At 43.6% G+C, this 24,554-nt stretch overlaps 1 protein-coding gene across 1 annotated transcript in view; it reads left to right on the plus strand.

Annotated features, from left to right (window-relative positions):
• LOC311223420 (A disintegrin and metalloproteinase with thrombospondin motifs 18-like) overlaps positions 1-24,287 on the plus strand; it is a gene marked incomplete at both ends in the record, with an annotated part of 65,218 nt that extends 40,931 nt beyond the window's left edge. Inside the window, one exon of the mRNA XM_084308208.1 lies at positions 24,212-24,287. Coding sequence (XP_084164334.1) covers positions 24,212-24,287 — 76 coding nt within the window. The remainder of the gene's footprint in view (positions 1-24,211) is intronic.
• Positions 24,288-24,554: the final 267 nt, after the last annotated feature.

Below are 24,554 nucleotides of genomic sequence, written 5' to 3' on the forward strand. Positions count from 1 at the left end.
CTGTCCTCTCCTCCAGTCTGTCTCTATAGCTGTCCTCCCCTCCAGTCTGTCTCTATAGCTGTCCTCTCCTCCAGTCTGTCTCTATAGCTGTCCTCTCCTCCAGTCTGTCTCTATAGCTGTCCTCCCCTCCAGTCTGTCTCTATAGCTGTCCTCCCCTCCAGTCTGTCTCTATAGCTGTCCTCTCCTCCAGTCTGTCTCTATAGCTGTCCTCTCCTCCAGTCTGGCCCTGTCCACACGAGAGTTTGGATTTAATATGACCGAAGTTTGAAAAAATAAAACTCCGTCCACACGGTGAACACAGGTGGACAACCGTGTATAACTGCGTACTCACGGGCAGAGCTGGAACCCAGCAACCGATACATTTAGTACAATGTAATACAATGCCAAAGCAGTAGGCGGCGATGTTGTTCAGACATGAAGGCCATTTCAACCAATCAGAAAAGACTGAACGCTCACTAAACTTCCTGTTGGGTCGCGATCTGCCATTAATTAACTGAAGAAGAAGAAGTAACGTTACCGATATGAAATGGATGTAAACGTTATTTAACAGATTGCAGAATGGGTACAATACAATACGGCTCAATACAAACAATTGTTAAGGGGATGCAGTCTGGACTGGGTTCCTTATAAGTTATAACAATAACTTGACAACACATGAGTTTAGTTTAGCTGCAGCTACATGTTTACTCTGAGCGTCAACAGACATCAGTCGATCACAACACTCTTCAACACAGACGATACGTTTTGAACAAAAGTTTGTTACAATCATTTTCATATAACGCTACTTGGGACAGCTCTGCTGTAAACACTGGTGTTGTTGGCTCTGCTCTAATCTCTCTACCCCGCGGTCTGCCGTGAACATGGGGAATAATTGCGACAGCTCTGCTGTAAACACTGGGAATAACCTCGGTTGCTATGCCCACACGCAACTGCAAAACCGCACAACTCCACCCTGGCCACCGGTTTCAAAAGACCGCGGTTGCAGCGTAGCAAATCCCCGGTTGTGTGTGGCCGAACAGTGCAACTGCGCACATACAATCACGGTTACATTAAACCCAGCGTTCGTGTGGACGGGGCCTCTGTCTCTATAGCTGTCCTCTCCTCCAGTCTGTCTCTATAGCTGTCCTCTCCTCCAGTCTGTCTCTATAGCTGTCCTCTCCTCCAGTCTGTCTCTATAGCTGTCCTCTCCTCCAGTCTGTCTCTATAGCTGTCCTCTCCTCCAGTCTGTCTCTATGGCTGTCCTCCCCTCCAGTCTGTCTCTATAGCTGTCCTCTCCTCCAGTCTGTCTCTATAGCTGTCCTCCCCTCCAGTCTGTCTCTATAGCTGTCCTCTCCTCCAGTCTGTCTCTATAGCTGTCCTCTCCTCCAGTCTGTCTCTATGGCTGTCCTCTCCTCCAGTCTGTCTCTATAGCTGTCCTCTCCTCCAGTCTGTCTCTATGGCTGTCCTCCCCTCCAGTCTGTCTCTATAGCTGTCCTCTCCTCCAGTCTGTCTCTATAGCTGTCCTCTCATCCAGTCTGTCTCTATAGCTGTCCTCTCCTCCAGTCTGTCTCTATGGCTGTCCTCCCCTCCAGTCTGTCTCTATAGCTGTCCTCTTCTCCAGTCTGTCTCTATAGCTGTCCTTGGCTGCTCTGAGCTCCTCTTGGACAGCCTTGGCCCACTCTGTGTCCCCTGCCACGAAGGCCCTCTTATTCCTCTTCCATAGATTTTTCAAATCCAGCTGAACGCTTTTATCCAAAGCGACTTACAGGTTGTGAACAACATGTCACCAGGAGGGGCACGTCTCTGGCAGCTAAGGGTCAGTGGCATCGTTCATCAAATAGTATCGGGCTTGAGTGTTACACTCTGAGTGCATAGTAGTATAATATAAGAGACATATAAGCAAGATAGGTAGTAGTATAAGAATAGTAGCATAGTATTAAGGTACATACCGTAATAGAAAAAAGACAGTAAGTAAGTTTAATTTATTTAAAGTAAAATTTTAAGTATTATTTATTTGTATTAATACATTTTTTCAAATATTATTTCAGATATTGTTGGAAGAGGTGTGTTTTTAGTCAACGGCCGGGTTTCAGCTGTTTTGGTGCTCTCCTCGCAGAATCTGGTCAATGTCTTCTCCATGGATCCCAGGTCTGTTGTCCTGAAGCACTCTCTTAGCTCCTCCTCCCAAACAGGTCCCAGGTCTGTTGTAATGAAGCGCTCCCTTAGCTCCTCCTCCCAAACAGGTCCCAGGTCTGTTGTAATGAAGCGCTCCCTTAGCTCCTCCTCCCAAACAGGTCCCAGGTCTGTTGTAATGAAGCGCTCCCTTAGCTCCTCCTCCCAAACAGGTCCCAGGTCTGTTGTAATGAAGCGCTCCCTTAGCTCCTCCTCCCAAACAGGTCCCAGGTCTGTTGTAATGAAGCGCTCCCTTAGCTCCTCCTCCCAAACAGGTCCCAGGTCTGTTGTTCCTGAAGCACTCTCTTAGCTCCTCCTCCCAAACAGGTCCCAGGTCTGTTGTAATGAAGCGCTCCCTTAGCTCCTCCTCCCAAACAGGTCCCAGGTCTGTTGTTCCTGAAGCGCTCCCTTAGCTCCTCCTCCCAAACAGGTCCCAGGTCTGTTGTAATGAAGCGCTCCCTTAGCTCCTCCTCCCAAACAGGTCCCAGGTCTGTTGTCCTGAAGCATGATTCATGTTTACATGAATCATATATCCTGATTCCCCGCTGTCATGTATCCAGGATTTCACTAGGTTTGTCTTGTTTCTTCTTGTACATTCAACAGGTGTTCTTTCTCACACATCAGGCTCCAACAGAGAAAATAGGACAAGAGTTTTGAAAACTGATCAAATCTAAATCAGACAATTTGGTATCCATAAGATTGACAGAATACTATCAGATCATATAAATAGTATCCATTACAGATTTAGAGATTTTCTGCTTCAATATTAGATTTTCTATGTTGACTCACTAACTGCCATTCATTCTGACCATGCCATCCATACAGAGTACTGGAGAACACAGCAGCCAGCGACTCCGTCTTGCTCTCTGCTTCTAGTATTACTTTGCAAATGGGAGTCATCTTTTGGAATTTACAGTATAGAGTTGTACTGTACATTTGACCTGTGGGGGCTGTAAACGGTGTACAAGTGTAACTAGTTTTCCAGCTGATTGACTTTGATCCTATAGCCTTATGAGAAAGGAGGCTTGGCAGTCAGACAAAGGAGAGCTTAACACGACCCTGAGACGTCACGTCACATATTCTGAGTGGGACCGATTTCACCATGCCGTGCCGTGCATACTGGTATTGGTACTGCCTGGTATATTGGTACCAGTGTTGTAGTACTCGAGTCCTGGACTGATTTTGACGACTTGTGACTCGACTTGGACTTGAGCGCTGATGATTCGGACTCGGAAGGTGCAGACGGGGACTCAGACTTGTTAATTGATACACATTTTGTAATAGGCCCTAATCATATGGCATAAGATATCGATGGCTAGTGCATTTGTTTGGCTATTGTGTCACAAAGTAAATAAACTCCCTTTGAAACGGTGACCGCTGTGTCATTTATGTTTAATGTAGACCTTTGTTTATTTGTACGTCAGCTGTTTGACTGCCAGAGTGGAGTGGACTCAACCTTGATGACTTGGACTCGGACTCGGACTAGGGTAATGGGGACTCGACTCGGGCTCTTCTTTGGTGACTCGGACTTGGACTCGAACTTGAACAATGGGGACTCGAGACTTAGTGACTCGACTACAACACTGACTGGTACTGGTATTCCTGTTGGTGATATTGACCAGGGGAAAGGCCTTTCGGTTCAGATATGCTTTCCCTTGTTCTTCACGAGTCATTTGTGATACAAGATACAAGATACAAGAGTTTTATTTGTCACGGCATACAGGTATACAGTGAAATGTGGGGGGTCTTGCCCGCAACGATGTGCATAATACAATAGTAATTACTAATAATATATAATAAGAATCCAACCAAGAGCGACATTGTGCAATAAACAAGTAAACAAAGTAGGGCATATCGGTATCAAAGCATGATCAGGGGTTTGAAAAGACAGACTTAGCATATCATTGACTTGGGACAAGCAGGGCGGTGAACTTCCAGAGTGCAAGCAGTACAACAATACGCATGATGGGTGTTGAATATCGCCCTCGTTTGACCTCTAGTGCCCTTTTTTTTTTTTTTTTTTTATCCTTTATTTATCCAGGAATGTCCCATTGAGATATAATATCTCTTCTTCCAGGGAGTCCTGACCAACACGGCACACAACAAGTTTCAACATAAAACAGGGCATTAAACAAAAAACATACAATTCAAATATAAATACAGAAGGTCATTTGTGCAGTGGCAAGGAGCATAATCAGATCAGCAATAGCATCAGGTAAAACAGTTACATGTTTCATAAAGGGCTAATCGTAGCATACCTTTAAAAGCATTTACAGTAGGAAGTGCCTCTAGACAAAGTTTCACTTGCAGCGTATTCCATAAAAAGGGAGCATAGTGGGAGAATGCAGCTTTACCAAGCTCTGACTGCATCAAAGGAACATTTAAAAGCATCCCATTTGCTGCTCGTCTGGTATTAAAAAAGCAAGTATAAAAGGACAGAAGTCTGGAGATATATAAGGGCAGCTTACCTAGCAATGACTTAAGGATAAAAATCAACATGTGTGATTGTCTTCTTTGGTACAGAGAGGACCATCCTAAGGACTGATACAGAGTGCAGTGGTGGGTGCGAGTCACTGCGAGAGCCAGCACCCGTTACAAAACGTATGGCAGTATGGTACGCAGAATCAAGCTTTTTAAGCAGGGAGGAAGGAGCATGCATATAGATTACATCGCCATAGTCTAATACAGGCAGAAAGGAACTCTGCACAATTCTCTTCCTGGCTTCAGACGGGAAACAACATATGAACTGTGTAGAAGTGCAACCTATCATCCAACATATCATCTCATGATCTCAGTCCGAAGAGAAGAGAGGCTGGTTTGTCCGACATGAGAGAGCTTAAAGGAATAGTCCACACTTTTTTCTGTCTGTTTGTCTGTCTGTCCGTCTGTCTATATGTCCGTCTGTCTATATGTCCGTCTGTCTATATGTCCGTCTGTCTATATGTCTATATGTCCGTCTGTCCGTCTGTCCGTCTGTCCGTCTGTCCGTCCGTCCGTCCGTCCGTCCGTCCGTCCGTCCGTCCGTCCGTCCGTCTGTCCGTCTGTCTGTCTGTCCGTCTGTCCGTCTGTCTGTCCGTCTGTCTGTCTGTCTGTCATAATGGCCAGATGGCCAGTTAGCTTTCTTCTAGCGCCACCATCAGGCTAAACCTTCACTTTTCAAATGAGCATATCTTTGGACTTTGGAGTCATACAGTCACAGAAATACTACCTACCGAGATACACAGAGAGGCAGCTCTTCATCAACATACATTTTGCACGTAACTAGTGATGCACGATATATCGGCCGTCGATATAATATCGGCCAATATGGTAGCTATCGGTCCGATATCAAGATAGGGCCGATATAAAATAATTTTTACATGTTTTGGTCTTAAATAGTTTCAAAATATCAGTAATTTCTGAAAATAAGTTACAAAAGTAAAAAAGAAAATGCGTTTTGGAAAATAGCTATTTTTTTGATTATCATAAAAAAAGTGTTTTCTATACAGAGATATCGACATCGGTACATATCGGTATCGGCCAGAACAGCAATATTAATATCGGTTATCGGTATCGGCCACAATTTTCACATCGGTGCACTTAGGCAGTTCTCAGTGAGGTATAGAGGGTCCAATCTTTGGAATGCAGCTGATCCTATGCTGAGGAAATCTCCATCTCTGCTTATTTTTAAAGCAAACTACAAAGAAATTCTCATCCAAAAGTAGTAGATAGATAACAGGTCATACATGTAGGTATGCATTTGGTTATGTGGGTGGGTAGGTTTATAGGCAGGTGGGTGGGTTGTTATATATTATTATGTACACAGTATATCCATGCATGTACTGTGTGTATGTATGTTTGTATTAACACTAATCTTTTAATGTATTCTGGTATTTTATAATATGCATATTTTTGTATTTTTGTATGTTTGATTTTATAAAACGGGGGACGTTCTTGATAAGCCTCTAGGCTTCTAACTTCTCCTTCACAATCGTTATAACTTATTATGTATTGTTTTTACTTCTGTTTAACTGTGTTAATAAACAAACAAACAAACAAACAAACAAACAAACAAACTACACGTAACAATGTATGAATTCCGCCATACTGGATTTTCCATGATTTCGGTTTTCCTTTTTTTCCTTTCTCTTTCTCACCTGATTTTCGTGAAAACGGCATCTGTGGAACCAACGTCTTTAAATGTATTATTTAGATTTAGTTGATATGGCCTCTAGATCCAACTGAATGGAGGATGGCAAAGAGGAAGTGAAGGGTTTTGTATGAACGCATTGTCGGATTTGGCCTGAGGTTGGTGCTATTCTCACAAAACGGTTGGTAGTCAGTCCAGCACTGGATCGCACTGTACGTGGCTGACTTCCCATACACACACACACACACACACACACACACACACACACACACACACACACACACACACACACACACACACACACACACACACACACACACACACACATACACACAGTCACATACACACAGGCACAAGTGTGCGCTCACACACACACACACAGTCACACACACACAGGCACAAGTGTGCGCTCACACACACACACACACAGTCACACACACACAGGCACAAGTGTGCGCTCACACACACACACACAGTCACATACACACAGGAACAAGTGTACACTCACACAAACACAAACACACACACGTAAGGTTGTAAGAAGTACATTAGCAGACAAAGCCTCTCCCAGGAGGCCAGGAGACGACAGGGACAATGGTGGGTGAGGTCTATCCCAGTTCCTGGAGCAGGTGGCACACAGGAAGGACAACCACCACAAACTGAACCAAACAAACACATCAACAAGTCTCAAACACACTGTGCCTAGAGGGGCACTAGGTTCAGTTCAGTTCAGTTATTTTTTTTTTTCGGCTTTGGACGCCATAACAACGGTCATTCCATAAATCGCCAACGTTTTACCAGCTGCTATTGCAGCATTGTCCAATTGTCCGAAAAGGGCTAGGGAGAAGCACTAGGCTTGTCGGGCCCTACCCCTGAAGACTTACGTTTATTTAAAAAATTTAATTTCATACATACATAGTAGGCCTACATACATATAGTACACATTACAGTACACACATATAGTACACATTACAGTACACATTGCAGTATAGTATACCTGTTGTGCAGCAGTAGATTTTTTTATTTGATTTGATGTTTTTTATTTTCGTGTCTTACATACAGGTGTATATGCCCAGCCCATATGGGCTTACAAGACACATAAACAATAAGTATATATAATAGTATACTTGACATTGACAATAAGTTATATAGACCAAGAAGGCCACAAAAAAAATAAAACAAAATAAAACGCAATATAACAAGCTGTAAACAATGTGTGTAAACAAAGAAACAAGAGGAATTCATATACAATATTATATAGGATATAGTGTGTTTTGTCTCAAGTGCCATTTTCAGTAGAAACTGAAATCAATGGTAAATGGTGCATTTATATAGAGCATTTATATAGAGATTTTATATAGATAATTTTTATATAATCTATATAGAGCTTTTATAGAGAGCCTTTATATAGAGATTTTATATAGAGCATTTATATAGAGCTTTTATAGAGAGCCTTTATATAGAGATTTTATATAGAGCATTTATATAGAGCTTTTATAGAGAGCCTTTATATAGAGATTTTATATAGAGCATTTATATAGAGCTTTTATAGAGAGCCTTTATATAGAGATTTTATATAGAGCATTTATATAGAGCTTTTATAGAGAGCCTTTATATAGAGATTTTATATAGAGCATTTATATAGAGCTTTTATAGAGAGCCTTTATATAGAGATTTTATATAGAGCATTTATATATAGCTTTTATATAGAGCTTTTATAGAGAGCTTTTGTATAGAGCATTTATATAGAGCTTTTATAGAGAGCTTTTGTATAGAGCTTTTGTATAGAGCTTTTATATAGCAGCTTTTATCCAAAGCGCTTTACAATTTGTTCCTCACATTTTACCCATCCACTCACACACTCACACACCATGCTAATGTGCCGACCTGCTCATCAGGAGCGGTTAGGGGTTAAGTGCCCGACTGAAATGATAATCTACTGCTTTTTGAGGTGAAATGTGAGTTTTAAAGATGGTTCAAATGAATAATGATCTCTGCAGTCAGTGGTTGGCAATGGCATGGTAACCAAGGACTGTGACTAGAACTAGTGATCAGATACAGAACAGAATGGATATTAAGAACATAGCCTTTGCTAAACCCTTCACACACACATACACACACATTCTCACAAATACACACACACACACACACACACACACACACACACACACACACACACACTGTCCTTTCCATCTCCTACATTGGGGCGGGGGGAGAGAGGGGCGGGGTGGAGGGGGGGGGGGGGGGGGGGGTCTCTTCCAGACTGACATCAGAGGGTTTTCCTCTAGTGAAATGGTAACAGTGACAAGGCAATAAACCAGTAAGTAACCCAACAGCAAATTCAATAAACTGAGATTCATTTCCCTCATTTTATCATGGAAACTTGTCATTCTGCTGTCACAGTAAAAAAAACACACACACACACACGCACACACACGGACAAATACACACACACACACACACACACACACACACACACAAACACACACACACACACACACACACACACGGACAAATACACATGCAATCTGGAAGCGATATAGTTTCCACAACAGTCTAAAGTCTGGTTTCCTATACAGTAAGGGTGTGAGCTGTGAGGAGGTGTTCCATTGCGATGTAGACTTGTGATGTAGCCCATTCAGACACGTCGTAACAGCGGGCTCTACAAAACAAACGTGACTCGATTTGTGACGTGATGCTTTTGAACGAGTCTCGGGATGTAAAATCTTCTTCTGAAGGTTAAATAACGGTGGTCTGAGGTCTAAAAGTGTCTCGCTCAAGAGCTCACGGTCACAGAGCTATGGCATTTCATTTGAACAATGTTATGGAATATCATAGCGTTATCTCTTCTGCGACCGTGTGCTATTTTTTCTCCGACCTAGACGTTAGCATTCTTTAGAAACACCAGCCAGTGTGTGCTCATGGCCAGAGGCCGCTGGCAGGCTCACCCCCCCCCCCCCCCCCCCCCCCCCCCCCTGCCCCGAAACCCTCCCACCAGGAGATAACAACTGGGCAAAATGGAAGCGCCGCCCTGAACCAACTCCGCTCAGGTGTTGGCAGGGACGTGCACAGGACTTTAGAGGGGCAGGTGCTCAAAGGCTGAAAAGGGCACTCCACTTGTGTGTATATATTAACCGAGCGCTCGTAGGTGAATAAATATTGAATATTGAACTATAATAATCAGTGCAGGAGCTCACTTATCCTTGAAAGACACTTTTATCACTGACTTAAAAGGCCCATACATCTCCATAAATGTTCAGGGGGGAGGGAATAAGTACTTACCCTACAGACCCCAAGAAGTGCTGTATATTCTGTATTGTTTAATATAAATGCATTTTTTATTCCAATCCCGATTTGTATTTGAGATTCCCAAATCCCATCGGACTTGACTTCTTCGTGTCCCTCAATGAGTGTAATACCAGCATTCAACTGTATGCGCCACAGCGGTTTCTATCATCATCATCATCATCACCCACACGCTATGCATACAATATATAGGTCCGCGGAGAGGCACGCTGAGGAGGCCGTGCAAACTGCAATGGAATATGGGGCATCTCTCTCTCTTTACCTAATATTTTGATTCTATCCTGACATTTTTCAGTGGGAAGGGCAGTCTATATGCGTAACGGTAAAAAAAAATAAAAAATATCAAAAAGGGCACTTTTTTGATGAGGCTCAAAAAGGCAGGTGCTCAAGCACCCCTTGGCCTCTATGTGTGCACGTGCCTGGGTGTTGGCCATTCCAGGGAAGCCCTAATAAGCAGATGGGGTGGTCTTAGTGGCTCCAACCACATGCGACTGTGGCACCGAACCCCAGGCCTTGGAGCACCTCCTTCCATGACCCTGCACAGCAAAGGACCTAGCACTGGGTGGACGTTAGCGTCCACCTCGCCTATGGAATGCCCTCCCTGACCACCTCAGAGCACCACAGACCACTGCTTCCTTTAAAAGAGGACTTAAAACATACCTCTTCACAAAAGCCTTCCCTTAGTTTTAACCTTTTTATACATGCCTTGTGTGTTTTATCCCTTTTTTTTCATGCTTTTATGCCTTGTTTTTTAATTACCTATGTTTTTAAACGTCTGTTTTTACTCTGTAGCACTCTGAGATTTGGTTTCCAAATGTAGAGTGCACTATAAATCAAATGTATTATTATATTATTATTATTATTATTATTATTTTATTATTATTATTATTATTATTATTATTATTATTATTATTATTATTATAAGCTGAATAGCTTTGTATATGGACACGAAAAGAAGAAGACTGCCAGGCAATTCATTAGCAGCCAACCTCAAACCACAGACCCTCCCTCCACACACCAAGGTGTCATGGGTGGAGCAGACGGTGGTGAGGTTGGTGTCACTTTTGCGTGTTCCTCAGGCTAGTGTTGTAGTCGAGTCACTAAACATCGAGTCCGAGTCGAGTCTCGAGTCCCCAGTGTTCGAGGCCAAGTCCAAGTCCAAGTCACCAAAGAAGAGCCCGAGTCATCAGTGCTCGAGTCATGAGTCGAGTTTGTCCAAAGGATCAAGAAAAGACGATGGCTCTGACTTGGATCGGCCTGTTGAACTTGTACATGGATCCTCTACAAGTTGAATATGCACCGTCCTATCCAATCGGTCACTTGGGAAGAATCTTGTTCAAATAGCAAAGCGGGAATATTTCATTGTAGTAGCTGTATGCAGTATCAGCTACATTGCAAACTAGAAAGGTGCGCTCAGTGGAGCGCACATCTCCACCAGGCAGCAGCATAGACCAATGAAAGCAGATCTCCCCACATGAAACAGGAAGTGACAGATGTTATTTTATTTAGAAAAACCCTGACCCTGTAGTCTTAGCCACTAGGTGGCACTCAGGTTCCAAGCACAAGGGAGAGCGGGGAGTAAATGTTCTTACCGTCAATGGTCTCCAACTACACACCCTCACGACCCCTCCGCTCTACATCTTCTGGCCGCCTCAGACCCCCTCCTATCCGAGCTCCGGGAGGGTCATCAAAGAGAAGCCGCCTATTCTCTGTCCTTGCTCCACAATGGTGGAACAAACTTCCCACCACAACCAAAACCCGACCAATCTTTCACCATCGACTAAAGACACACTTCTTCAATCAATATCTGAATGTTTACATTTTTTTTGTAAAAAATAAAAAATAAAACAAACCTTCTTACTGTCCTCTACTACTATGATGCACTTTTCCTAATATACTATAACATGTCTCTACTACTATGCACTCAACACTGCAGCACTTAAGTTTTTGAACATTGTTACTCAGCTGAAAGAGTTGTACCCTTCCTGCTGACCTGTCGTACAGAACTTGTAAGTTGCTTTGGATAAAAGTGTTGCTAAATGACTAAATGTAAAATGCACCATATAGCGTTATAATTGGAGAGCGGTCAGTGTATTTGATAGCGTTAGCATGCTAAGGCTAATGCTAATGCGTAAACCGGAAGTGAGTGACAGATGAAGAGGCACGAGCAGAATTGCTCTTACTGTCTAGCGTTAGCATGCTAATGCTAATATCTATAATTGGAGAGCGGTCAATGTGTTTGTCTGTGTGTTTGTTAGCGTTAGCATGCTAATGCTAATATATATCATTGGAAAGCGGTCAGTGTGTTTGTGTCGTATATCAATGACTATAGGTTCACTATGGCATGTTGTAAACAGCTGCCAGAGAGCTGATTACCAGCGAACCTGTGTAGTATCGCCCTCTTGCGTTCAAACGGTGAATTGCTGAATAAATAATAGTTTTCGCACATACTGTAGATCACATTTATACTAGGTTTCACACGAGCATTTCCTGGTTGATAAGATGATAATGGTGGCCTAGTATAGGAACGTGCAACAGACCACACAATGCAATGGCAACTCACACCAGTAGGCTATACAGAGAGTTGTGCAATATCGCCTTCTGGAATTCAAAAGGTGTAACTTAGTGTTATGTGTACTTTTACATGGTGGAGGGAATACTTACTGTCTGTGGTGTATATTCACATTGTGGTTTAAGTGTGTTGTCACTAATGGGTGAGGTGTGATCTACACACTGTTTTCTTTCTGTTGTAGTTAACATGGCTGATTTTTAGGTAATTGGTCACAGGTGTGGTGATGAGGCTCCACACACCCTACTAAACAGAGTGCAGTCTGCAGTTGTCGCTTCCCAGAGTCTCACCAGAAGTGCTCTCATCTTTGACCATCCTTGCTCTTTGTTATATTTTTGTCCATGTACTTTGTTATATCCTGAACCATGGAGGCTCCAATATTGTTATTTTTGGTAAAACGTGTCCGCCTTCCTGTTGTCCACCATTTTGCAATCAAGGCCTCCCAGGAAAACGAGCCATATTTTCCTGTGACTGCTTCTTAGGCCTTAGGGCAAGTCAGTTATGCTTGATTGTAACACTAGTGTATATAATATTTTAATGGACAAAATGATGGAAATTCAATCAGAAATTCAAACATTTATAAAATACTTCTTGTTATCCGATTAGAAAAATATTCCAGGATTGAGGTCCTGGGCCTGCTGTTACATCCAAATCGGCCCTGTAGTTTGCGAGATTAGCTGTGAATAGACATAGACACACACACACACACACACACACACACACACACACACACACACACACACACACGCACACGCACACACACACACAGATAGATACACACACACACACACACAGATATATACACAGACACAGATAGATACACAGACACACACACACACACGACCAGACACATAATGTCTCCCCAGGCACCCCGCCTGGCGGAGATAATAGATAATGAATCTTACAGCTGAATTTTTACCCATCCTACCAGAGATGGACAGACAACAACTCTCTGAAGCCTTGGTTGCATTCCAGTCTGACTCGTTTGGCATGCAGATAGGTCTATCATATAATCAACATGGCTTAACTCAATACGTATCCAGGGCCTGTGAGATTAGTCAGACCAGGGCGAGTCAGACGGCCTGGAACGCACGGTCCGCGTTATTTCAGCCACGCTGTGTTTCTCGTGAATGACGTTTGTTTTCGTCGATACAGCATGTCATCGTATAATCACCTGGGACTATGTGTGTCTTTGAAATACAAAAGGAGCAGAGAATAAAAGAGATATATAGATGAAATAATGTATGGTATAGTAACGGACATGACCTTATAGTACCCTACTCAGACCCACTTCTTCTGTCCCTGGCATCCTGTTCAGACAGTTTTAGGATATGCTGTATGTTTCCTTGACATTTTTTATTGGAAGGAAATTGCAAAATAATTCCTGTCTATAAACATGACTTTATTCTCAGCGTAGCCCCACCGTCTGTGGTATGTCCACGTGCTGTTTTTTATGCCTAGTCTAGAGCGGCGTCTTATAACCTCGTCTCGACGTCGGTATTCTTGAGAGGTATGTTTGACCAGATGACCTCTCCCAAAACCCAAAGCCTTTCTTTGCATACGTTTCATGCCACAGTAAATTCTTTCTGCAGAGCGTGATTGCAGAGAGGGGCATAACACAAGCTGTCACATCACAAGCACGTGCACCCCCACCCCCCTCCCCAGCCAAAGGAGATATTAGTAGTAGTAGTAGTAGTAGTAGTAGTAGTAGTAGTAGTAGTAGTCTTTTTATTCAGTCATCACACACAATACAATGTGCACAATCATTCAACAATCTTTGATTTGGCAGTGACTGTAAAGATACAGGCTGAAGCATAATCTCGTTCCATTGCTATGCCGATGATACACAGATCTACCTACCACTCATCATCACAGATGACCCCACTCGCTTAACCCGACTAAAAGACTGTCTGGGAAATATCAAAAATGGATGTCACAAAACGTCATGCAGTTAAGATAGATAGATAGATAGATAGGTTTATTGTCACAGCTTTTTAGAATGTATATACATTCCCAAAAACGTGAGATTCTTGTTTTCCTAGGCTCCTCAACCGTACTAGTGTGCACATACATTAAATAAATAATATACATTATATACATGAAATACATTACATAAATACATAAATGAGAGCAAAACTGAAATAATCCTGTTCGGCACATCCATCTCTGTCACCCAGATCACCAACAACATGGGCACTCTGTCCACCCTGATAAAACCCCAGGTCAAAAACCTGGGGGTCCTTTTTGGCTTGTGACGGGCACCAAGATGAGGGACCACATCTCCCCAGTCCTTGCATCCCTACACTGGCTCCCGGTAAAACAACAAATTAATTTCAAGATCCTCATGTTCACATACAAAGCCATAAACGGTCTCGCCCCCAGCCTACATAAAGGAACTCCTGGTCCAATCAGCCAGCTCCAGATCCCTCAGATCAAACAGTCAAATCTGCCTTAAAATCCCCCACACAAGACTGGTGACGAAGGGAAACCGGGCATTCACAGTCGCAGAGCCGGAACTCTGGAACAAGCTCCCACTAAACTTTAAATCTGCAAGTACTCTACGGACTTTTAAGGCCATGCTCAAAACGCACCTTTTCGCCATAAAAAAAATCCCTGAGCTAGTTTTGTATTGTAGTATGACTGGTGTATTATGTCCGTCCGTTCTCTATCTGCTTGGTTGACCTGCATGTATTTTTTTCTGTTTTCGTATTGTTCCTGTCTTTCTGTTTATCTTTTTTCCCGGCCTGCGCCCTGGACCGATGCAACTGTTGGTTGAGGGGCGCATTATAAATAAATGTATCATATCATCATATCATATCAATATCCAGTAATGATGGTGATAATGACTAGGTAATATCCAGTAAGGCCTGTGGGGTGAAAACAGCCGCTGCTGCTGCTACAGTATAAAATTACCCCTTTCTCTTGCTCCAGCTGGAGGGTTGCGGAGAGAAACGGGTCATTGTATATATCCTGTGTTTCAGCAGCAGCTTATGTTTTCACCCACCGGCCGAGACTCTCTCGGGTGGATCCTCAGAAAACACAATGCTTCTTGCAATAATTAGTTAGGACGAGTTTTGACTTCACCCTCATGAAAAGAAAACAGAGCCTGGGTACAAATCTGGACAGGGTTCAACCGTTTATTTAAAGGGGACATGCATTGCTATTCCTTTCACTATTTGGGCAACTTTACACAATTCCTGTGCGTCTATGGAACACATCTGTAAAGTTTTTAAAAATGCATTGTTTTATATTTTTTATCAAGTACTCAAAAGCAAAACATTTTGACTTCAAGATTTCAACCACAGTCTGCGACTGGCAGACAGAGAGAGAGATAGAAAGATTGAGGGGGATACTAATTAATTTCGCCACAGGGGGGGGGGGCATTATCCCACGGGACAATGCATTGGTAACTTGTTTCAAATGACAATATATAGGGGTATATATTGTCATTTGAAACAAGTTACCAATGCATTGTCCTGTGGGATTATGCCCCCCCGCGGGCGAAATTAATATTGAATAATGAATAATGAATAATGAATTATTACACGGATCGGAATATGGGCGTGCGCGTGGGAGTCAAAGATATTTTGACAGTGATATGCTAGAGTGCTCCCAGGGAGAAGACCCATACCAGCCCCGCGCGCCGGTCGAGGTTGTGTGTGTGTAAATGCGTGTGTGAGGAATAGAGAAACAGACCCATTGATACAAACCCCCATTGCTATAAAACAATGCTAAACACTGGAAAAGGCCATTTATAATTATAAGACACGGGACCTTTAACATGACTGTTTATCTATTGTCGTGTCAAAAGGTAGAAACGGCAGCTGATAGTGGGAAGGCTTCCATATATCCTTCAGTGAAAATAGAAAGTGCTTAATAAATACCACTTGAGTCATAATCTTTCAGAAGTAATCCTTTGATACTTTAATAATAGGTATTTAGGAAGAAGGCAAGTCGCGGCTGGAGAGGAAAGGAGGAGGTAGGATCGATGCTGGTCGCAGACTCAATGAGCAGAGCTTGTCTTTAAAAAAGGAAGTTGGCAGGCATAGGGTTAGGTGAGCTGCCCCATTTACCCATCAAACAATACGAGTTTACGATCCTCTCTCTCTCTCTCTTTGCTTGTGTGTGTGTTATGTACAAGTGTGTACATGCATTTGTGCCTGTGCCTGTGCATTTGTGTGTGTGTGTACCTTTGTTACTAGTAAATGGAGTAGCATTACCTCACTCCGTTTTCCCTAAGGGCTTGCAGGTAGAGAATAAAGCAGAAGCACTTGTTTTGTGTCACAAGGCGCCCGGGCGGCCTCAGATAGCCTCTTAATGCATTCAGTCTGACAAAGAGTCTCAGGCGTCAGGTGACAAAGCTGATAAAGAGAGCTAATGTCTGGCAACGCCTCTATAGGCCCTCATCCCATACATATTTAGACTTTTATCAGCGCAGTCTTGCTTCCTTTTATTTGCCAGTTAATATGTGGGGTATTATTATTATGTCAGAAAGTGGTGCAAGTGTCCAGGTACTTCATGAATGGATAGTAAGTAAACAGGGGGAATGCTTTTAAAAGATTTGAACATACAGTAGCCCCATAGGAAGGCTTTCTGTTAGAAATGGGTTTTGAGGGCAGTTATAAAAAAATGTACAGATGCCACTGTACATATCTGATATCAAGAGGCGTAGTCCCACTGAGCAGAGGGCTCCTATTTCCACAGTATAGAAGCCTTTGGCAAATGCATTTTGTACCTGTCCTGATGAAAAGGTCATCATGGTATTTTGAAAAAAGGTATCATGATATTTCCAATAAAATGCCATCAGTATCATGGTTTGCAAAATTGGTACCATGGCCGATGCATGACTTTTAGCACAGCAGTATCATGGTAAGTTATTCATACAATGGCAGTAGCATGGAAAGTTATTTATACAATGGCCGGTACCATGCTATGTTATTTATATAATGGCAGTACCATAGTAAAACTAAACATATCATCAAACTACCATTACACTTTTTCACAAGGGTGGCCAATGATTACAATTGCAATGTGTGGGGGATGGAATACTGGTACACACCAAGAGAGAAGAACATATTATACGATCACACCACGAGAGAAGAACCTATTATACGATCACACCAAGAGAGAAGAACCTATTATACGATCACACCAAGAGAGAAGAACCTATTATACGATCACACCAGCAGAGAAGAACCTATTATACTATATTAGAGAGTAGCATGAAAAACAGGAGTCAGGATTAAAGCAATGCACTGACATGAAGGAATTAGAGAGACTGATAAAATGGAAGAATGGAAGAAGTAGAGGAGGAGGTGGAGGAGAGGAGAGGAAGAGGAAGATGAGAGGAAGAGGAGAATAGAAGAAGAGGAGAGGAAGAGGAGAATAGAAGAAGAGGAGAGGGGGGGGGGGGGAGGGTGCTACAGTAGTAACTGGGGGGTGGCTGGTACACCACCTCCATCTCTGCCAAAGGGCTCAAATCCCAAAATTGATCAAGGTGCTGTTCTGACCTCTGAAGAGAAGAAAATGTGTGTGTGTGTGTGGGTGTGTGTGTGTGTGTGTGTGTGTGTGTGTGCGTGCGTGCGTGCGTGCGTGCGTGCGTGCGTGCGTGCGTGCGTGCGTGCGTGCGTGCGTGCGTGTGTGTGTGTGGAACTAGAAGGGATATGCAGAAATATCATTTCAGTTTAATCTTTGTTTTGATAAAGAACGAAAGAAGACAAGAGCATCAGGTGAACTCAGATCAGCAGGATCCTGGATCAATGTGTGTCTCTTTCTCTCTCTCTCTCTCTCTCTCTCTCTCTCTCTCTCTCTCTCTCTCTCTCTCTCTCTCTCTCTCTCTCTCTCTCTCTCTCTCTCTCTCTCTCTCTCTCTCTCTCAATTCAATTCAAGTGAAAGTGGCTTTATTGGCATGACGCAGCTTGTACATGTTGCCAAAGCAAATGGTTGATAACATAAGCATGGATTACAAAACACATATTAATGTCATAGTATATACAAACATTTTCATCATAAAATAGAACATAAAATATTACGGCATAAACATGTCAGGTGACTGTCACTCACTGTCCCTCAGTTTGTGGCAGGCAGCAACATAGGCTGCTGCTAGCTCACAGCTTGTTGAGTCCTCCCCTAGTAGGACTGGTCGTTTTCCTGTATCTGGTAGTGCAAGAAAACCTTTTGTTATTAGTTCAAATTTTTTAAAATGCGTTTCTCTAATATCTTTATATTTTTCACATTTGGTGAGGAAGTGCAACTCACATACATACATACATACATACATACATACATACATACATACATACATACATACATACATACATACATACATACATACATACATACATACATACATACATACATACATACATACATACATACATACATACATACATACATACATACATACACACACACACACACACACACACACACACACACACACACACACACACACACACACATACATACATACATACATACATACATACATACATACATACATACATACATACATACATACATACATACATACATACATACATACATACATACATACATACATACATACATACATACACACACACACACATACATACACACACATACACACACACACACACACACACACACACACACACACACGCACACACACACATACATACATACATACAGGGCCGCCTCAGGGGGTGTGCGAGCAGTGCGGTCGCACAGGGCCTCGCGGGAAGGGGGGCCTCGCAAAATAAAAAATAAAAAAAATATATATATATTTTTTTTTTTTTTTTTTTGAGGCCCCCCTTCCCGCGAGGCCCTTTTTCATCACATACCTAAAATCTAGTTTTGCTTATATGCTTATATATTTCACATTAGACACGTTTGTAGAATGTGTCTGACTTGTTCCTGGGTCTGCACCTGGGTCACTATTGGAGCTCTGGTGCTCTGCAGCAGACATACTATTGGTTTCAACGAAGGGAGTGGTTACTTACATCATAGTACGCCGCCGGAAACTTAAACGAAGAAGAAGAAGAAGAGTCAGCTGCGTTTGAATATTTCGCGCGTGCAGCTTTTGACTATTATGCTTAGTTATGCCAGCCAAGGTCGGTCATTATCAGTCGGTCAGTCACCAAGGAACGTTGACGAAAGGCGGGACAAATGGCCGGAGCCTTGTCATGATGCAGTCGGGATATAGCCATGGCCCATGATGATGTCGGCTAGTAGCTAGATTAGCTAAAGGCTATCTAGCATTAGCTAACCTGCAGCCAAGATGAAGAGGATGGTCATTTGGCAGATGAACTTCGTCAACTCCACGCGGTTGTCTCCATCCTCTTGGACGTTTGGTGAGTTTTTAACCTATTCTATTAACTCTATTCTATTCCCGCCGTGGACATCGCTCTCTCTCTCTCTCTCTCTCTCTCACTCTCTGGAGCTAAACTGGCCGACTAGCTATTGTAGTACTACTAGTAGCTAACGGTGTGTGCCTGGTGTCAGCACCTGGCTGTATGTAGCCACATAGCTTGCTTCTGCGTTAGCTAATGGTTAGCGATAGCCTGGTTGAGCTAACTGTTAGCCAGTTAGCTGTTTAGCTTCGACGTTAACTGCCGGCTGCGCTCGGCTGGGAACGTTCGTTTGATGCTATCAGTTAGCCTTGAGTTAGCTGTTAGCTTGTGCTACGACCATTGACATTAGCCGTGAGAATAAAAGGGGGTTCTGGCACTCTGACTACGACATCATCTTTGACAGAAGATGTAGTCGGGCCTGCACCATGACAAGGCTCTGGCAGCAGCTTATTTTTGTCCCGACAGCGAGAGGCCTTTCGTCAACGTGGAGACCTGTGTTGCGGCCTTTCGCCCTGCGTTCCTTGGTGCAGGTAAGATTAATGAAAATGTCATGACATTACCCCACTCTTCCTTCCTTCCCCTCCCGAATGTTTTGTTAATAACGATGTTTTTTTCCAGGCAAAACATATGCTACTTCACAACATTTGGAGATACGACATGTGCTGTGTGTGAATGTCTTGGTCGTTTGTGTAGCTTGGGTAGCGTTGGGCCGTTGGCCAAAGCTGTGTGTGGCCTGGTGTCACAGTACCTGGCTAGCCTATTTAGCTGATGTCGGCCATTGGCTCCTTGCTGCTTTGGTTTCTCTGGTATAGACCCTCTTCTCTTTGGATGTAAGTGTTGATCTTTGTCCTTTTGGATTTCTCATACATGCTCTCTCTCTCTCTAACACACACACATGCTCTCTCTCTCTCTCTCTCTCATACATGCTCTCTCTCTAACACACATGCTCTCTCTCTCTCTCTCTCTCTCTCTCTTTCTAACACACACAGTCTGCCTATGGCGGCCTTTCTCGATGGCTAGGCTGTGCTCGCTGAGTCTGTATAGTCAAGGATCTTCAGTCACAGTGCTCAGGTATTCTGCCACTGTGTACTCTCTGTTTAGGGCCAAATAGCATTTCAATTTCTTTCCAATGTGTCTCTCTCTCTCTCTCTCTCTCTCTGTACACTGTATATTGACTGTAGAACGGGAGCTCTCTCTCGCTCTCTCTTTTGCTATATGTTGACTGTATCATGCCCCGCCTCGGGCAGCGCTATTATTTAAGAATATGTTGACTGTATGAAAAAAAAAAAAAAAGAAAAAAAAATGTAACCTTTTGGTGGGGGGGGGGGGCTTGCGTTAAATCTCGCACAGGGCCTCGCATTTCTCCCAGGCGGCCCTGCATACATACATACATACACACACACACACACACACACACACACACACACACACACACACACACACACACACACACACATACACACAGTACAACAATAAAGCTGATATTTGACTGGATGAACCCTCAACACACAAACACATGCACACACATACACACAGTAGAACAATGGCAGCTGACACACTATCTGGTGAACACAGAGAGAGACAGAGAGAGAGAGAGAGAGAGACAGAGACAGACATCAAGAGAATGTGTGGCGACTGAGAAAGAAAGAAAGAAAGAAAGAAAGAAAGAAAGAAAAACAGAAAGAAAGAAAGAAAGAAAGAAAGAAAGAAAGAAAGAAAGAAAGAAAGAAAGAAAGAAAGAAAGAAAGAAAGAAAGAAAGAAAGAAAGAAAGAAAGAAAGAAAGAAAGAAAGAAAGAAAGAAAGAAAGAAAGAAAGAAAGAAAGACTGAAGAGATGGGCTTACGGTAATCAGATTCAAGTACATTTAGCTACACTAAAGAGACAAGGAAGAACACATTCTAGGTCGAAAGAAACTAGATAGATTGATAGATAGATAGATAGATAGATAGATAGATAGATAGATAGATAGATAGATAGATAGATAGATAGATAGATAGATAGATAGATAGATAGATAGATAGATAGATAGATAGATAGATAGATAGATAGATAGATAGATAGATAGATAGATAGATAGATAGATAGATAGATAGATAGATAGATAGATAGATAGATAGATAGATAGATAGATAGATAGATAGATAGATAGATAGATAGATAGATAGATAGATAGATAGATAGATAGATAGATAGATAGATAGATAGATAGATAGATAGATAGATAGATAGATAGATAGATAGATAGATAGATAGATAGATAGATAGATAGATAGATAGATAGATAGATAGATAGATAGATAGACAAAAAAACTGATTAACAGACAGACAGACACATAGATAGTAGCCAGTGTTGCCTGTCCCTGTCCTCTCTGTCTCTCCCTGTCCTCTCTGTCCTCTCTGTCTCTCCCTGTCATCTCTGTCTCTCTCTATCTCTCTCTGTCTCTCCCTGTCCTCTCTATCTTTCCCTGTCCTCTATGTCTCTCCCTGTCCTCTCTGTCTCTCCCTGTCTCTCCCTGTCCTATCTGTCTCTCCATATCCTCTCTGTCTCTCCCTGTCCTCTCTGTCTCTCCATGTCCTCTCTGTCTCTCCATATCATCTCTGTCTCTCCCTGTCCTCTCTGTCTCTCCCTGTCTCTCTCTGTCTCTCTCTGTCTCTCTCTGTCTCTCCCTGTCCTCTCTGTCTCTCCATGTCCTCCCTGTCCTCTCTGTCTCTCCATGTCCTCCCTGTCCTCTCTGTCTCTCCCTGTCCTCTCTGTCTCTCCCTGTCCTCTCTGTCTCTCTCTGTCCTCTCTGTCTCTCCCTGTCCTCTCTGTCTCTCACTGCCTCTCTCTGTCTCTCCCTGTCCTCTCTGTCTCTCTCTGTCCTCTCTGTCTCTCTCTGTCTCTCACTGCCTCTCTCTGTCTCTCCCTGTCCTCTCTGTCTCTCCCTGTCCTCTCTGTCTCTCCCTGTCTCTCTCTGTCTCTCCCTGTCCTCTCTGTCTCTCTCTGTCCTCTCTGTCTCTCCCTGTCCTCTCTGTCTCTCCCTGTCCTCTCTGTCTGTCTCTGTCCTCTCTGTCTCTCCCTGTCCTCTCTGTCTCTCTCTGTCCTCTCTGTCTCTCCCTGTCCTCTCTGTCTCTCCCTGTCCTCTCTGTCTCTCCCTGTCCTCTCTGTCTCTCTCTGTCTCTCCCTGTCCTCTCTGTCTCTCTCTGTCCTCTCTGTCTCTGTCTGTCCTCTCTGTCTCTCCCTGTCATTTCTGTCTCTCCCTGTCCTCTCTGTCTCTATCTGTTTCTCCCTGTCTCTCTGTCTCTCCCTGTCCTCTCTGTCTCTCCCTTTCCTCTCTGTCTCTTTCTGCCTCTCCCTGTCTCTCTCTGTCCGCTCTGTCTCTTCCTGTCCTCTCTGTCTCTCTCTGTCTCTCTCTGTCTCTTCCTGTCCTCTCTGTCTCTCTCTGTCCTATCTGTCCTCTCTGTCTCTCCCTTTCCTCTCTGTCTCTCTCTGTCTCTCTCTGTCCTCTCTGTCATCTCTGTCCTCTCTGTCTCTCTCTGTCCTCTCTGTCCTCTCTGTCTCTCTCTGTCATTTCTGTCTCTCTCTTTCTCTTTCTGTCTCTCCCTGTCCTCTGTCTCTCTCTGTCTCTCCCTGTCCTCTGTCTCTCCCTGTCCTCTATGTCTCTCCCTGTCCTCTCTGTCTCTCTCTGTCCTCTCTGTCCTCTCTGTCTCTCTCTGTCTCTCCCTGTCCTCTCTGTCTCTCCCTGTCTCTCTCTGTCTCTCCCTGTCTCTCTCTGTCATTTCTGTCTCTCCCTGTCCTCTCTGTCTCTCCCTGTCCTCTCTGTCTCTCTCTGTCCTCTCTGTCTCTCCCTGTCCTCTCTGTCTCTCTCTGTCCTCTCTGTCTCTCTATGTCCTCTCTGTCTCTCTCTGTCATTTCTGTCTCTCCCTGTCCTCTCTGGTCAGCATCGGTTTCCCCCTCGCAGCCACCCAGGCCCCTCGCTCCCCACACACACCCACACACACACATGCCCACACACACACACACACACACACACACACACACACACACACACACACACACACACACACACACACACACACACACACACACACACACACACACACACACACACACACACACACACACACACACACACACACACACACACACACACACACACACACACACACACACACACACACACACACACACACACACACACACACACACACACACACACACACAGGCGGCCTGGCCCAGAGAAGCACCTGTTCTGTGGACGTGACAGAGCTCAGGTTCTGAGCTGGACGGCTGTCATGCTCGTTATATAAAATGGGTCACTTCTGCTGCGACTCGGTCAACACGGACAGTCCACCACAGACTTGGTCATTCTATCACCGTCACTGTCACACGCTGGGAATTATGAGATCCCAGCTGAATTCCTCTTAGATGACGGTTTATGTGGATTATTAACATAAACACATCACTGACATCAAGTCTAATATTCAAGCTGCATCTAACCAGGGTGGGTTGACGCTTGCTGTTTTATTTCTTCAGCCCTGCTTCACACGCGTACAGGTCACACACATAAATCAAATCAAATCAAATTTATTAGTAAGGCCCGACAACACACGTTAATATCCCCATGGGCCGTACACTAAACACGTAACACATGCACCCAGGTCTAGGCTCAAACCCAGAGGGGACAGAGCCTTTTCCATAGCCGCCCCTAAACTGTGGAATAGCCTCCCCCTCCACATCAGGTCAGCCCAGACCCTGGAGGTCTTCAAGTCCCGGCTAAAGACTCATCTCTTCTCCCTGGCCTTTGACCAGACCTGAGCCTGCCTCCTAGGTCACTACTTTTAGTCCTTTTATGCCTTATTTTGTAATCTGCTGCACTTTTCTTTCTTTTATCTTTCTTTATTATGACACCACGAGGGCCAATGAGATGTCCTGATAGCCGGTGGTCATACAACGTTTTGAAAATGCAAACGACGCTGTCCGAAAATAATGACTGGTGCTTTAAGTGAAGGATTTGGATTCTCCTTCCACCACTAGAGGGAGCCATCCGTACATCTGCAACATATCAGTAGGAAGATAGCATCA

This window comes from Notolepis coatsorum (genome assembly GCF_963971535.1).
Source record: "Notolepis coatsorum genome assembly, chromosome: 2".
NCBI lineage: Eukaryota > Metazoa > Chordata > Actinopteri > Aulopiformes > Paralepididae > Notolepis > Notolepis coatsorum.